The following is a 17,705-nucleotide window of genomic DNA, read 5'->3' on the forward strand; positions in this document are numbered from 1 at the left end:
GTGAGAGCTGGAACTTGTATAAGGCAGAAACCTATCAGAGAAGGAAAACTCAAATATCTTCCACTAAAATGAGCGCTAGAAAAATGGTAAGACTGTACCCTGTCAAAGGCAGAAAACTTGGGAGACGCAGAAAAACAAGGCAGTCCCGTCGAGTTCTGGCTGTCACAGGTTTCACTGTGTTTTTTTATGGCAGCCCTAGGAAACTAAGCCCTTTGCCTTGGAAGATGTATGTTTGTTGTTTTTCTCTACCTTAAAGCTTGGAGGGTGGGACTGAGAACAGAGCTCTAGGTCTGGCCTGACATTGCAGAGAAGGATAGCACCAAACTTGTCCGTTACTCCAACCATACTTTCTGACAATGATTTTTCAGACATAAGCCATCAGACTTAACCTTTTAAATCATTTGAGCATACTTGGAATATTTTTGTCAAGGTTTATTTTATGGTCTCTGTTTCTTCTAACTTTGATCCTTTTTTGTTGCGGCTTAGGGTATTGAGCTGGTTGACTACAGACAGATGTCCACAGGGACTTAGTTGGACATACAGTCCTTCAAGCTCATGGTTTGTAATCCCCCTTCTACCATGATATGGTTCGTAGGTGACTTTGGTGGCTTAGAGCCATCCTGAAATCATTGTTTGGAAAGAAATGCTCAGATGTACAGTGTGATACAGTGAAAGAAACCCATTCATATGCATTGTTTATGAAAAGGTTAGTATCTGGTGGGTGGTTTTATTTTACTTTATTTCTTTCATATTAGACAAAGAAATACTATTATTAGAGTCTTTCTGGTTCCAAAGGAAATGGGAAGAATTGCCCATTATCTAGGCAGTGTGGTAGGTATTGTTAGTTAAGAACATAGAGTTTGAAATCAGATCTGAATTAGTTTCTGATCTAACATTTACTGGCTGCATGGCTTTGGAAAAGCTAGTGTTTTTGAGTTGCAGTTTTCTCACCTTTGAAATATGTGCACTACTCAAGAGAACGGAAAACATATGTCCACACAAAAAGATGTATTTGAACATTCATGGTAGAATTATTCCTAGAAGACAGAAAAGTGAAAACAGCCCAAATATCCATCATTGATGAAAGGATGAGCAATTGTGGTATATCCATACAGTGGAATATTGTTCTGCAATAAAAAGGATATACTGATACATGCTACAACATGGTTGGGCCTTGAAAATATTATACTAAGAAGCCAGACATAGAAGGCCTTGCTGGATGGATTCTGACCGCCAACCTTTAGGTTAGTAGTTGGGTGCAAACCATTTGCAGTGCCCAGGGACCTATAAAAGGCCACACATTGTCTGATTCCATTTATACGAAATATCCAGAATAGGTAAATCTATGGAGACAGAAAGTAGTTTAGTGGTAGCCAGGGGCTGCAGGGGGAGGCCAATGGGAAGTTACTGCTCGTGGGTACTGGGGTTCCTTCTGGGCTGATTAAAATATTCTGAAATTAGGTAGTGGTGATGTTTGCACAACATTGTGAATATACTAAAAACCACTGCGTTGTACACTTTAAAAAGTGAATTTTATTGGATGTTAATTATGTCTCAATAAAACTCTCTTAAAAAATATGACTGTTACCTCCTATCTTAAGGTGAGGATCTTCAGGGTATAAAAATTAAATGGAATAATACACATAAAATGCTTAAGGCACAGTAGCTGAGACATAGTATGTACTCAGTTAATGATGGGTGGGTGGTTTTATTTCTTTTTTTTATTTCTTGTTATTATCATTTATTTCTTATTGTGATCATTGCTCTTAATGAAAGTAATGCTACTTAAGTATCAGCAAGCTGGAACTTTCATTCTCTGCCACGCCTCTAGAATATTACCTGGTACGTAGTATGTAATCAATTAATATTTGTTGAATGAATGTGGTTCATTTCCATTCACGAATGTGGCTGTCCTTTGTGTTCTGCTTCCTGTGGCATGTTACTGAACCAGCATCAGTTGGGCCTGTGTTTTGAGCTACTTTGCCAATGAATTGACACAGATATAGAAATCTGTTTATATGGAGCTCTTCATGGAGCCCTGGTGGGGCAGTGCTTAAAGAGCTTGGCTGCTAACCAAAAGGTTGGCTGTTTGAATCTACCAGCCACTCCTTGGAAATCCTATGGGGCAGTTCTCCTGTGTACTCTAGGGTCGCTATGAGTTGGAATCAACCTGACGGCAACAGGTTTGGATTTTGGTTTGGAACTTTTCACAGCCCATATTTCAGTGCTGAAACTGGGGTTAGAGGTGTAGACTCAGTTTGGGAGAAGCTAAGACTCTACCTAAATTCAAGGCAAAAAGATTCCTGAGCTTTTTTCCAGTAACATTTCTGCTTTGATTTTATAGGGGGGCAGTGGTGGTTCAGTGGTAGAATTCTCACCTTCAATTCAGGAGACCTGGATTCAGCTCCAAGCCAATGCACCTCATGTGTCTCCACCTCCATCTGTTAGTGGAGGCTTGTGTGTTGTTATGATACTGAACAGGTTTCAGCAGGGCGTCCAGATTAAGACAGCCTTAGGAATACAGGCCTGTCGGTCTACTTCTGAAAATTGGCTGATGAAAGCCTATGGATCACAACAGTCTGAACCACAGCCTGACCAGCAACATTTTGTTCTGTTGTGCATTGGGTCGCCATGAGTCAGGGCCAACTGGATGGCAGCTGACAATATGTTTTTATAAGACTTTAGTCGGCTTATTGAGAATGTGGTTTTTAATGTTGATTATTAGTTCCCAGCAGAGCAGAAGACTTCATCTGTGTTAAAAAAAAACATTCATTTCCTACAAATATGCAGAGTTAAAATGATAATTTGCTTTGCTTAAACCCATCTCACAACTTTTATATATTAGAAATTGTTATTTTAAATTAAAATAGAAGTTTTTTTCTCTGAAAAAGTTTTTTCCTTTTTTTAAACTCATGGCATCCCACTAATAATGCTGAGCTGCTTTTAAAACTGTCAGCAAGGTGCCGTAAGAGGAATAAACCTATTGGTTGCATTATGCAGTGTTTTTTCTGTGAGGATCGGTGGAATTTTTTTCCTTTGGTCTTCCTAAGTAATTTGTTGTGTTTTTCAGCTGTCTTAATCTTCCAGACACCATGAATCATGTAGTTGGTCATGCTTCCTTATTACCATAAACTGTTGAGAGTCTTAGTGCCAAATTTATGGCTCACCTCTAGGAAGTATCCAGGACTTCTTTCCCAGGCGTTTGTGTACTACCCTTCCCCTTGACTCCAACTTTTAATTTTTTTTCTTATTTTCTCTTTGTCTGATTTACATTATCTTTTATTTGTATTTTTTGGCGGTGTATATCTTAAGGAACTACCTTTTAAAATACTTTGGGAGACAAATGGGTTAAATAAATAACAGTGCCACCATTGCTGAAACTAGTATTTTTAAGAATTACTCTAAAGACATCTACCTGTAACTTTTCTCCAAACCAACAAGGAAGAATGGGAAAGAAGGCAAAACTGTCAGAAAAAAAAAAAAAATTGTAAGCACTTTTTTGTTTTGGGAAACCTTTTTTTGAGTTCTCTTTTTTCTGTCTTTTTAATAGAAGTTGGTGCTATGGCAAAGCAGTACATAGGGAGAGGTCTTTTGGTTCCAGATCGTGTGATCACACGCCTGATGATGTCGGAGCTGGAGAATAGGCGCAGCCAGCACTGGCTACTAGATGGTGAGTTGGCCCTGTGGGTAAGCCGGACTTCTGTGAGTAGAGCGTTATGGTCTCCTTTACATACTCCATTAATCTCTCACAGAAAAACTTGTTCAGTCCTCGGAAAATGGCTTTTTTCTAAACTTTCCGTCGTATTTTTAGGCATGTTCCAGTTTGGTAACATGGTAGACACCTACTCTGGGGCAGCGTTTGCTTCCTGTGCTTCCAGGCTGCCTTCGCCAGAGCCACTGAATTGAAGCATGAAGCATGGCAACTCGTGGTTTCAATTTGTGTGGTCTTCACCGAATGCTTGTTCCGATTTCTCTGGTGTCTTTTGTTTCCATGACTAAGTATCATTTAAGTATAACTCATCTTAAATCAGAGTTCTTCTAGTCACAATAGGCCACACAAATTAAAACTATGAGTTACCATCCTTCACCTGTCAGATTAACAAAGATAAAAAAAAGTCTGAAAATCTTTTACTGAAAAAAAAAAAAAAAAAGGTGTAGGAAATAAGTATTTTCGTGAGTGTAAAATAGGCAACTTTTGGAGACCAGTTTAGCAATATCTGTACATTTTTATTCAGCAATTCCATGCTGCCTAAAGATGCATCTCCAAGGATGTTTATTTCAGCATTATTTGTAAACAGCAAGAAACTAGTAATAACCTAGGTCTCCATAAGGACTCTTTAAAGTTTGGTACATTCATTAAGCAAGTAATATGCACGTACGAAAAAGAGTGAGGAATCACTTGATATTAACACAGCTCCAGGATACATTGCCAAGTGAGAAAAAAAAATCTAGTTGCAGTATACCCATAAAACCCAGTGCCGTCAAGTCAGTTCCGACTCCTAGCAACCCTATAGGATAGAGTAGAACCATAGAGTTTCCAAGGAGCGCCTGGCGGATTTGAACATAGTGTGTATTGTATACTATTACTTGTGGAAAACTACATACACTTACTGGAGCCCTGGTGGTGCAGTTGTTAAGAGTTTGGCAGCTAACCAAAAGGTCGGTAGTTCAAATCCACCAGTTGCTTCTTGGAAACCTTATGGGGCAGTTCTATTCTGTCCTGTAGGGTTGCTGTGAGTCAGAATTGACTCCACCGCAACAGGTTTGGGTTTTTTTTTTTTTTTTTGAATATATATTTATACACCTGCAATAAACTGTCTTTGGAAGGACACAAAAAACTGATAATGGTAGTTGGCTCTGGGTGAGGATTAGGGTTGGGAGATTTTTCTTTCACTGTGTATATCCTTTAATACTGTTTAACATTTAGTATATAATAATACATGAACCTGATTCAAAAAGTCAATTAGTGGTTCCTAAACTTTTTGGGAACCACTAGTTGACAACTGTGATATTTTACCCAGAATAATGCATACAGATGCTCACGCAAAATATCATACAATTCTGGACCCCACAAAGCTGCCATATTGTTTGTCCAGTATAAATCTTTTGATTTATTGAAGGAAAAAATGGACTAGGTGGATTATTTGTCTAATTAAATAGTAAGATTCCTTGGTGCAATGAAAACAGAAACTTGACGAGCTTTCTAGGTACACAAAATGCAGTTAGTGAGATTTATCTATAACAAACTTCTTTCCACTGCAGAGCAGTTTTTCCTTACTTCATACAATGCATTCAGTCCTCTCCCTATTTGGTGCAACTGAGGCTTCAGGAAGGTGTGACTTATTTGGAACCTTTATATTTGTCAGTCACATAGAAGCCGGCGGAATTGTGCTATACTTAAACCACCAGATTACCTAGTGTCTGAATCCATGAGTCTCCAAAATGAATAATATGGTGGAGTATGTAAATAACTGTATCAGTGTTTCTGAGTGTGTAGTGTGGAACATAAAAAATTGCTAGGCAGGAAAGCAAATTTTATGATTGAAAATGTTTAGAAAATGTCAGGTTAAGTATTAGCAATCACTAGCATTTACTGTGTGCCAAACATTATCCTGAACACTTAATACACATTTATTATCTCATTTGGTCTCCATAATGACCATATAATATAGGCATTATTATTAATCTCCATTTAATAGATGAGAAAACTGAGGCAAACCTGTCTAAGGTTAAGGTTCAGTAACCCGTCTAAGGTTAATAAGTGCCAAGGTTAAGCAATTTCCTTCACTTAAGAACTTTACAGACCCTTTAATATGATAATATGATTTAACTCTTCACAGAGGGAGGTAGAGATAGCATGCGGCATTTTCTGAATTCATTTGACTGTAGAATCCCCCAGCCCATCCTCAACCTCCACAGAGAACCTCCAGGATTTGTTCTGTGAAGTATGCTTTGTAAAATACTGCTCAGCATACATTCTTCACTGTGTGGGTTTTGGAGCCCTGGTGGTGCAATGGTCAGAGAGCTTGGTTGCTGACCAGAAAGTTGGCAGTTTGAATCCACCAGCTGCTCCTTGGAAACCCTGTGGGGCAATTCTGCTCTGTCCTATAGGGTCGCTATGAGTCGGAATTGACTCACTGCCAATGGATTTGGTTTTTTTGGTGCAGGTGTTAGTTGACTATAAAGTAGATCATATATTTCTAGTGCTTTCCATTTAAAAAATGTGCATTTTTGTCCACATGGGTCTAGAGGGACCTAACAGACTGAGTTGGAAACTTTTGTTAAGATAAAGGCTATAATTTTCTGTGGAAGGCATGGAATTTTTTTTTTTTTCCCTGAGTATCAGAAACTCTTAGGTGCTGTTGATAAAATGGTAACACGCTGTCCCTGTCCTTAAGGGAACTGAGCTTATATTCCAGTAAAGGAGTCAATTTTATAAAGAACTGTAAAAAAAGTTACTGACTCTATAAAAGAATCATATATAAATGGAACCCAGAGGACACAAAGGAGAAAGCTATCTATTCTGTTTGGAGGTAGGGAGTTGGAACAACTTTATGAAAAATGGATGAGGCGGAGCCAAGATGGCAGAATAGACACTTCCAGTGAGTCCTCTTTACAACAAAGACCTGAAAAAACAAGTGAAACGAGTATATTTGTGACAAGCTGGGAGCCCTGAGCTTCAAAGGCAAGCTTAGAAAATGAACTGAGGGGCAGGGGGAGGAAGAGACCGTTCAGAAGCGGAGAGGAAATCCTGGACCTGAATCGCGGGGATCCCTCAGATACCATTCCTGGGGCTGCGGCAGAGGGCTGGTACTAGCGTTCGGCCACAGTTTCCTCAGGGAGAAGCAGCCAGCCACACAGCCTACTCACCTGAGAACCTGAGAAGAACGGCGCTCTCAGTAAAAGCTAAGTACTTGCGTGTATTTTACCACGCCCCCCCTCCAACCCCAAACCTGGCTTCAGCGGCTGAATTCCCTGGGCCTGAGATGGGCACTGTTGAGCACCTAGAACCATCCTCCTGGCCTTGGGGAAGGAAAAAAATTACAGTTGGGGGAAAAGATAATTTGCTAGCTCCACTAACCGCGGGAGCTCAGGACAGAAGCAGCTCCTGTCCAGGCATAAACTGTCCACAGATTTTGAGCCCCTTTCCCTTCCGCATGGACCTTTCTGGGCCTATTTCGGGAGAATAGGCCCTTGTTGGCAAACTCCAACCATTTCAGCTGTGTGGTGGAGAGGTGGGTGTTTGATGTTTGACATTCCTTTGCCTATTAAACAAGGTACTCACCGACCCACATCAGGGACCTAAGGACTGGTAGCTCCACTCAGGTCACCCAGCCACCCGCGACAGGCGTCCAAAGATACCTGGTACCTCCCAGTCTTTACAAGCAAAAACTTTGGGTGCCCATGGTCCCTCTGCAGAACCCACCCACCTGCGTGCTCTAGGGAACAGGGATGCGCTTTCCTCAGAGAAACTCGGGGGTCGGTTCTAAGCCCCCTGCCTTGTTCAGAGTGTGACCTTCTGCTGCAATCAGATACTGGTATATACGCCAATCATTCCTGCCCCTCTAAGACTGTAGGACAGAGACTGTACCACACACTTGATGATCAGCTACCTGGAAACCTGAGCTGAATTCATACAAGAAAACTGAATGGACTCCTAGATTGATATACCTGAAAACAGCTCTAGCCATCTGGGGACAGGATGTCAGAGCTCCAAAGGCGAAAATAACCGAGCTAGCTCACTCGAGCAACCCATTTAGGCATATCAAAACAAAACAAAGCAAGAAGCTACGACACAGTAAGCAAGCATAAACTAATACAATAACTTATTGATGGCTCAGAGACAACAGTCAATATCAAATCACATAAAGAAACAGACCATGATCACCCCAACAGGCTCTCAAAACAAAGAATCCAGGGATCTTCTAGATGAAAGTGCATTCCTGGAATTACCAGATGCAGTATACAAAAGTTTAATATACAGAACCCTTCAAGACATCAGGAAGGAAATGAGGCAATACGCAGAGCAAGCCAAGGAACACACAGATAAAGCAGTTGAAGAAATTAGATTATTCAGGAACATAATGAAAAGTTTAATAAGCTGGAGAAATCTGTAGACAGACAGCAATGAGAAATTCAGAAGATTAATAAAATTACAGAAGTAGAGAACTCAGAGAAGTCAGAGGAGCAGAATTGAGCAAATAGAAGCTAGAATTTCTGAACTCAAAGATAAATCACTTGGCACTAATATATTTGAAGAAAAATCAGATAAAAGAATTTTAAAAAATGAAGAAGCTTTTAAGAATCACGTGGGGCTCTATCAAGAGAAGTAACCTATGAGTGATTGGAGTACCAGAACAGGGAAGGATAACAGAAAATACAGGGAAAATTGTTGAAGATTTGTTGGCAGAAAACTTCCCTGATATCATGAAAGATGAGAAGATACCTATCCAAGATGCTTATTGAACTCCACATAAGGTAGATGTTAAAACAAAGTCACCAAGACATGTTATAATCAAACTTGCCAAAACCAAAGATAAAGAGAGAATTATAAGAGCAGTGAGGGATAAATGAAAAGTCACCTGCAAAAGAGAGCCAATAAGAAGAAGCTTGGACTCCTCGGCAGAAACCATGCAGGCAAGAAGGCAATGGGATGACGTATTTAAAAAATTGAAGGAAAAAAAATGCCAGCCAAGAATAATATATCCAGCAAAACTGTCTCTTAAATATGAAGGTGAAATTAAGACATTTCCAGATAAATACAAGTTTAGGGAATTCATAAAAACCAAACCAAAACTACAAGAAATACTAAAGGGAGTTCTTTGGTTAGAAAATCAATAATATCAGGTATCAACCCAAGACTAGAACACTGAGCAGAGCAACCGGAAGTCAACCCAGACAGGGAAATCAAAAACAACAAAGCAAGATTATAATTAAAAAAAAAAAAAAAAGGCTCAAAACAGGGCAACAACGATGTCATAACATAATAGAAGACAACATTAAAATAATAAAGAGGGACTAAGAAGTGTAATCACACACCTTCCATGTGGAGAGGAAGATATGGCAATACAAAGAAATAAAAATTGGTTTTAAATTTAGAAAAATAGGAGTAAATAATAACGTAACCACGAAGGAGACAAACTATCCTACTCATCAAAATAAAATACAAGAAAAAAATAGAGACTCAGGAGAAACAAAGTCAACAACGAAAAATATGAGGAAAGAACAACATATAAAGATTATCTACTCAGCACATAAAATTAAGTGGGAAAAAGAAACTGTCCACACACAAAGACATAAAAATGATAGCATTAAATTCATACCTATCCATAATTACCCTGAATGTAAATGCACTAAATGCACCAATAAAGAGAAAGAAAGTGGCAGAATGGATTAAAAAACAAGGTCCGTCTATATGCTGCCTACAAGAGACACACCTTAGACTTAGAGACACAAACAAACTAAAACTCAAAGGATGGAAAAAATATATCAACCAAACAACAATGAAAAAAGAGCAGGAGTGGCAATATTAATTTCTGACAAAATATACTTTAAAGTTAAATCCATCATAAAGGATAAGGAAGGACACTGTATAATGATTAAAGGGACAATACACCAAGAAGATACAACCATATTAAATATTTATGCGCCCAATGACAGGGCTGCAAGATACATAAAACAAACTATCAGCATTGAAAAGTGAGATAGACAGCTCCACAATAGTAGTAGAAGACTTTAACACACTACTTTTGGTGAAGCATAGGACATCCAGAAAGAAGCTCAGTAAAGACACAGAAGATCTTAATGCCACAATCAACCAACTTGACCTCATAGACATATGCAGAACACTCCACCCAACGGCAACCAAGTATACTTTCTTTTCTAGTGCACATGGAACATTCTCTAGAATAGACCACGTATTAGGTCATAAACTAAGCCTTAGCAGAATCCAAAACATTGAAATATTACAAAGCATCTTCTCTGACCATAAGGCCATAAAAGTGGAAATCAATAACAGGGAAAAGAAATCAAACACTTGGAAACTGAACAATACCCTACTCAAAAAAGACTGGATTGTAGAAGACATTAAGGATGGAATAAAGAAATTCATAGAATCCAATGAGGATGAAAACACTTCCTGTCAGAACCTTTGGGACACAGCAGAAGTGGTGCTCGGAGGCCAATTTATGTCAATAAATGCACACATAAAAGAAGAAAAAAGGGCCAAAATCAAAGAATTATCCCTGCAACTTGAACAAATAGAAAGAGAGCAACAAAAGAAACCCACAGGCACCAGAAGGAAACAAATAAAAATTAGAGCTGAACTAAATGAAAGAGAAAACAGAAAAATAATTTGAAAGAATTAACAAGACCAAAAGCTGGTTTTTTGAAAAAATCAACAAAATTGATAAACCACTGGCCAAAATGACAAGAGAAAAACAGGGGAGGTAGCAAATAACCTGAATAAGAAATGAGATGGACGATATTACAACAGACCCAACTAAAATTAAACGAATTATATCAGATTACCATGAAAAACTATACTCTAACAAATTTGAAAACCTAGAAGAAATGGATGAATTCCTAGAAACACACTACCTATTTAAACTAACACAAACAGAGGTAGAACAACTAAATAGACCCATAAAAATAGAAGAGATTGAAAAGGTAATCAAAAAACTCCCAACAAAAAAAAAAAGCCCTGGTCTGGATGGCTTCACTGCAGAGTTCGACCAAACTTTCAGAGAAGAGTTAACACCACTACTACTAAAGGTATTTCAGAGCATAGAAAAAGATGGAATGCTACCAAACTCATTCTATGAAGCCACCATATATCCCTGATACCAAAACCAGGTAAAGACACCACAAAAAAGAGAATTACACACCTATATCCCTCATGAACGTAGATGCAAAAATCCTCGACAAAATTCTAGCCAGTAGAATTCAACAACATACCAAAAAAATAATTGACCATGACCAAGTGGGATTCATACCAGGTATGCAGGGGTGAGTCAACATTAGAAAAACAATTAATGTAATCTACCACATAAATAAAACAAAAGACAAGAATCACATGATTTTATCAATTGATGCAGAAAAGGCATTTGGCAAAGTTCAACACCCATTCATGATAAAAACGCTCAGCAAAATAGGAATAGAAGGAAAGTTCCTCAACATAATAAAGGGCATTTATACAAAGCCAACAGCCAACATCACCCTAAATGGAGAGAGCCTGAAAGCTTTCCCATTGAGATTGGGAACCAGACAAGGATGCCCTTTATCACCGCTCTTACTCAACATTGTGTTGGAGGTCCTAGCCAGAGCAATTAGGCTAGATAAAGAAATAAAAGGCATCCAGATTGGCAAGGGAGAAGTAAAAGTATCTTCGTTTGCAGATGACATGGTCTTATACAGAGAAGACCATAAGGAATCTTTAAGAAAACTACAGAAACTACTAGAAGAGTTCAGCAGAGTATCGGGATACAAGATACACATAAAAAATCAGTTCGGGACTGGACTGGACCAAAAGCAAAGAAGTTTCTGGGATAAACTGAATACTTCAAAGGTCAGCGGAGCAAGGGCGGGGGTTTGGGGACTATGGCTTAAGGGGACTTCTAAGTCAATTGGCAAAATCTATTATGAAAACATTCTGCATCCCACTTTGAAATGTGGCATCTGGGGTCTTAAATGCTAACAAGCGGCCATCTAAGATGCATCAATTGGTCTCAACCCACCTGGAGCAAAGGAGAATGAAGAACACCAAGGTCACATGATAACTAAGAGCCCAAGAGACAGAAAGGGCCACATGAACCAGAGACTTACATCATCCTGAGACCAGAAGAACTAGATGGTGCCCGGCTACAACCGATGACTGCCCTGGCAGGGAGCACAACCAACAGAGAACCCCGGAGGGAGCAGGAGATCAGTGGGATACAGACCCCAAATTCTTACAAAAAGACCATACTTAATGGTCTGACTGAGACTAAAGGAATCCCGGCGGTCATGGTCCCCAAACCTTCTGTTGGCCCAGGACAGGAACCATTCCCGAAGACAACTCAGCAGACATGAAAGGGACTGGACAGTGGGTAGGAGAGAGATGCTGATGAAGAGTGAGCTAATGATATCAGGTGGACACTTGAGACTGTGTTGGCATCTCCTGTCTGGAGGGGGGATGGGAGGATAGAGTTGGAAGCTGGCAAAATTGTCACGAAAGGAGAGACTGGAAGGGCTGACTCATTAGGGGGAGAGCAAGTGGGAGAACGGAGTAAGGTATATATAAAATTATATGTGACAGTCTGACTTGATTTGTAAATGTTCACTTGAAGCTCAATAAAAGTTAATAAAAAAAAAAATCAGTTCGATTCCTCTACACCAACAAAAAGAACATCGAAGAGGAAATCACCAAATCAATGCCATTTACAGTAGCCCCCAAGAAGATAAAATACTTAGGAATAAATCTTACCAGAGATGTAAAAGACTTATACAAAGAAAACTACAGTACACTTCTGCAAGAAACCAAAAGAGACTTACATAAGTGGAAAAACATACCTTGCTCATGGATAGGAAGACTTAACCTTATAAAAATGTCTATTCTACCAAAAGCGATCTATACATTTAATGCAATTCCGATCCAAATCCCTGTGACATCCTTTAATGAGATGGAGAAACAAATCACCAACTTCATATGGAAGGGAAAGAGGCCCCGGATAAATAAGGCATTACTGAAAAAGAAGAACAAAGTGGGAAGCCTTACTTTACCTGATTTTAGAACCTATTATTTTTGAAACCCTGGTAGCATAGTGGTTAAGTGATACAGCTGCTAACCATAAGAGTCAGCAGTTCGAATCCGCCAGGTGCTCCTCGGAAACTGTGGGGCAGTTCTACTCTGTCCTATAGGGTCGCTGTGAGTCGGAATCAACTCGATGGCACTGGGTCTGGGTATTATACTGCCACAGTAGTCAAAACAGCCTGGTACTTGTACAACAACAGATACATATACCAGTGGAACAGAATTGAGAATCCAGACATAAATCCATCCACATATGAGCAGCTGATATTTGACAAAGGCCCCAAAACATTTAAATGGGGAAAATACCATCTTTTTAACAAATGATGCTGGCATAACTGGATATCCATCTGCAAAAAAATGAAACAAGACCCATATCCTACTCCATGTACAAAAACGAGCTCAAAATGGATCAAAGACCTAAACGTAAAATCTAAAACGATAAAGATCATGGGAGAAAAAATAGGGACAACATTAGGAACCCTAATACGTGGCATAAACAGTGTACAAAACATTATTAAGAATGTAGAAGAAAATCTAGATAACTGGGAGCCCCTAAAAATCAAACACCTATGCTCATCCAAAGACTTCACCAAAAGAGTAAAAAGACTACCTACAGACCGGGAAAAAGTTTTTAGCTATGACATTTCCGATCAGCGCTTGATCTCTAAAATCTACATGATACTGCAAAAACTCAACTACAAAAAGACAAATAACCCAATTTAAAAAATGGGCAAAAGATATGAACAGACACTACACTAAAGAAGACATTCAGGTAGCTAACAGATACATGAGGAAATGTTCACGATCATTAGTCATTAGAGAAATGCAGATGAAAACTACAATGAGATTTCATCTCACTCCAACAAGGCTGGCATTAATCCAAAAAAAAAAACACAAAATAATGTTGGAGAGGCCGTGGAGAGTTTGGAACACTTATACACTGCTGGTAGGAATGTAAAATGGTACAGCCACTTTGGAAATCGATCTGGCGCTGCCTTAAAAAGCTAGAAATAGAACTACCATATGATCCAGCAATCCTACTCCTTGGAATATATCGCAGAGAAATAAGAGCTTTTACGCGAACAGATATATGCACAACCATGTTCATTGCAGCACTGTTTACAATAGCAAAAAGATGGAAGCAACCAAGGTGCCCATCAACAGATAAATGGATAAATAAATTATGGTATATTCACACAATGGAATACTATACGTCGTTAAAAAAGTGATGAAGCTGTGAAACATTTCATAACATGGAGGAACCTGGAAGGCATTATGCTGAGTGAAATTAGTCAGTTGTAAAAGGACAAATATTGTATAAGACCACTATTATAAGAACTTGAAAAATAGTTTAAACTGAGAAGAAAACATTCTTTTGTGGTTATGAGGGGGGAGGGAGGGAGGGAGGGAGGATGGGAGGGGGTATTCACTAATTAGATAGTAGATAAGAACTACTTTAGGTGAAGGTAAAGACAACACATAATACAGGGGAGGTCAGCGTAACTGGACTAAACCAAAAGCAAAGAAGTTTCCTGAATAAACTGAACGCTTTGAAGGCCAGTGTAGCAGGGGCAGGGGTTTGGGGACCATGGTTTCAGGGTACATCTAAGCCAATTGGCATAATAAAATCTATTAAGAAAACATTCTGCATCCCACTTTGAAGAGTGGTGTCTGGGGTCTTAAACGCTAGCAAGCAGCCATCTAAGATGCATCAGTTGGTCTCAACCTACCTGGATCAAAGGAGAATGAAGAACACCAAGGACACAAGGCAGTTACGAGCCCAAGAGACAAAAAGGGCCACATGAACCAGAGACTACATCATCCTGAGACCAGAAGAGCTAGATGGTGCCCAGCTACAACCGATGACTGCCCTACCAGGGAACACAACAGAAAACCCCTGAGGGAGCAGGAGAGCAGTGGGATGCAGACCCCAAATTCTCATAAAAAGACCAGACTTAATGGTCTGACTGAGACTAGAAGGACCCTGGTGGTCATGGCCCCCAGACCTTCTGTTGGCCCAGGACAGGAACCATTCCCGAAGCCATCTCTTCAGACAGGGATTGGATTGGACAATGAGTTGGGGAGGGATGCTGGTGAGGAGCGACCTTCTTGGATCAGGTGGACACTTGAGACTATGTTGGCATGTCCTGCCTGGAGGGGAGATGAGGGGTTAGAGGAGGGTAGAAGCTGGCGAAATGGACACAAAAAGAGAGAGTGGAGAGAGAGAGCCGGCTGTCTCATTAGGGGGAGAGTAATTGGGAGTATGTAGCAAGGTGTACATAAGGTTTTGTGTGAGAGACTGACTTGACTTGTAAACTTTCACTTAAAGCACAATAAAAATTATATATATATATAAAATGGATGAATAGATAGGTGTTCCTCCAATGGATGAATGGATGTTGAAAAGGCAGCAATGTGAATAGGGTGAGAGCGAAATGATTTAGCCTAGTATGTTCTTGGGTCTGCTCTAAGCATAGGAAGGCAGGGGACATCCTGGGGTGGCTGGCCTTTGAATTTGTACTAAAATGGTTGAACTGGAAATTGTTGGCTAGAGGTACCACCGAAGAGTTTAATTAGGGGCATGATGTGATCAGATTTGCATCTCACAAAGACCGTTCTGTTAGCATCAGAAGGTAAAGTGCCAGGGTAGGGAGGGGTGGGTGATTGGAAGCCAAGTAAGAGATGGTTAGAATAATGAGACCAAGAGATGTTGAAGGCTGAATTTAAGCAATAGCAAGCAGTGGGATGGACACCCCCCCCGCCCCCGCCACACACACAAACAAAACAAAACCAGTTGCTGTTAAGTTGACTCCAACTCGTAGTAACCCAACATGTGTCAGAGTAGAACTGTGATTTGTAGGGTTTTCAGTAGGTGACTTTTCGGAAGTAGATTGCTAGGCGTTTTCTTTTCAGGCGCTTCTGGGTTGACTCAAACCTCCAGCCTTTCAGTTAGCAGGCAAGCGTGTTAACCATTTGTACCATCCACTATTTTTTGTGGGACAGAAAGGAGGCATTATTTATGAGAGCGTGGATCGATGAGGAAGAATTGACAAGAGTTGTCACTGACGTTAGGTACTACAGCCCTGGGGTTTTCTTATATCGTGTTCTGGGCTCTGAGTTTCTTAGCTGTCAGCACCTCCGTATACCTCCCCAGGCATGGTAGTTTCTCCAGACTCTACACATTTAATTCATAATAGTTAGCCCCCCAAAACTTTTTCTGTGGGTATTTGCAGAGACTGATAAACTTGGGCTTTGCCATTACCTGACAGTAGTTTCTCTAGTTGAAATTTTTTAACCATAAGCCTTCTCACCTTGTAAAATGAGCTTGTGTAGTTCTAGTGAACACAAAATTGGTCCGAAAAGGATCATCTCTGTTAAACCCTTTTGGAAAGATGGTTAGTGTAATGAATAAGAGCTTGGACCTGGAGCCAGACTGCCCTGTTGGATTCTCATTTCTGCCATTGACTGGTAGTATGTGAGCTTAGACAAGTTATTTAACCTCTTTGCCTCTAATTCCTCACGGAAAACAGGGACTAGAAAATGTCAGTTTAAATATAAACGCTCATTAGCATTTATTGAGCGCTTGCTGTGTGCCAGATATGGTTCTGAACATTTAATATTTATTACCTCATTCAGTCCCCATAATGACCACTGTATGTGAAGTGTTTAGAAGAATGCTTGTTACACAATAAGCGCTATATGAGATTTTGTCATTATTATTTGTCTTGGCTGCTAAATTTTTGGGGGTGACTACACGAAGTACTAAGTTTAAAAAAGCGGTTTCAAAAATATTTAGCCATGCCGAGTTGAAAAATCCGTTTCAGTTATGTAATGTTTTACATATCTTTTCAATGTTTGCTTTTGGATTACTTTTCCTGTCAGGGTGAATAACTGAAGTTCTTTTACATCATAGGCCTGTTTTTAGTAAAGTGCTTCAGTCTCCTTCATGGTGTAGTTTGCGGCTTTCTCCTTGCAAAGCCATCTGGTCACTTTTTCAGTTGATTTTTTTCTTTGGAACTGGAATGAATCCATTTGGCAAAGTGAAGAGCACATGGGATGCCAGTTGTGGTGTTCAGCTTTGAGTTCCTTATGTCACCGGGCAAGTGCTCTGCAGAGGGTGTGCTGTTGGGTATGTTAAAGGTGACTGAATGTGTAAGGGTCAAGAAGGGAATTCTGGATGACAGATGACTCATTACCTTGGTCCATATGGCTGTAGAGAGGCATTCTGCAAATGGTGGGTAGGAACTAGTAGAGTGGATGCAAGCCAAGGGAACGAACGCTAAGGGTGGAGGTTAGTTAGTGCTCTGTGGATGAGTTGCTGCTTCCTTGCGAAAAAAAAAAAAGATTAGCACTACCTTTCCTTCGTCGTGTACTTTCCAATTTGGTAACAAACACTCCTTTGTGTGTGTTAATATGTATATGTGTGTGTTTTTGCTCCTTGTTCTTTCTCTCTTTTCTTTTCCTTAGAAGTTTCATGTGTCAGTGAATGTTGAAAGCAGTTTTTTAAAAATAATTTCTTTAATTTTTAAGACAGATATTCTTCCAGAGAATTGTAACACAAAATTTGTCATAAATTTTGTTACATTGCTGGAAGTGTTAGGGGCCATTGAGTTGATTCTGACTCATAGCAACCCTTTGTACAACAGAATGAAACACTGCCCGGTCATGCCATCCTCACACTTGTTGCTATGTTTGAGCCCATTGTTGCAGCCACTGTGTCAGTCTATCCCGTTGAGGGTCTCCCCCTTTTTCCCTGACCAAGCACGATGTCCTTCTCCAGGAACTGGTCCCTCCTGATAACATGTCCAAAGTACGTGAGATGAAGTCTTGCCATCCTCACTCCTAAGGAGGATTCTGGCTGTACTTCTTTCAAGACAGATTCGTTTGTTCTTCTGGCAGGCCATGGTGTATTCAG

The 17,705-nt window shown here is 39.9% G+C and overlaps 1 protein-coding gene across 2 annotated transcripts in view; it reads left to right on the forward strand.

Moving 5' to 3' along the window:
* AK4 (adenylate kinase 4) overlaps positions 1-17,705 on the forward strand; it is a 91,576-nt gene that overhangs the window by 41,482 nt on the left and 32,389 nt on the right. Inside the window, exon 2 of one of the 2 annotated variants that reach the window (XM_003411039.4) lies at positions 3,551-3,670. The exons of the other annotated variant lie outside the window; for it this stretch is intronic. Coding sequence (XP_003411087.1) covers positions 3,551-3,670 — 120 coding nt within the window. The remainder of the gene's footprint in view (positions 1-3,550; positions 3,671-17,705) is intronic. 2 annotated transcript variants of the gene reach the window in all.

The sequence above is a fragment of the Loxodonta africana genome, chromosome 3 (assembly GCF_030014295.1).
Source record: "Loxodonta africana isolate mLoxAfr1 chromosome 3, mLoxAfr1.hap2, whole genome shotgun sequence".
Classification (NCBI taxonomy): Eukaryota; Metazoa; Chordata; class Mammalia; order Proboscidea; family Elephantidae; genus Loxodonta; species Loxodonta africana.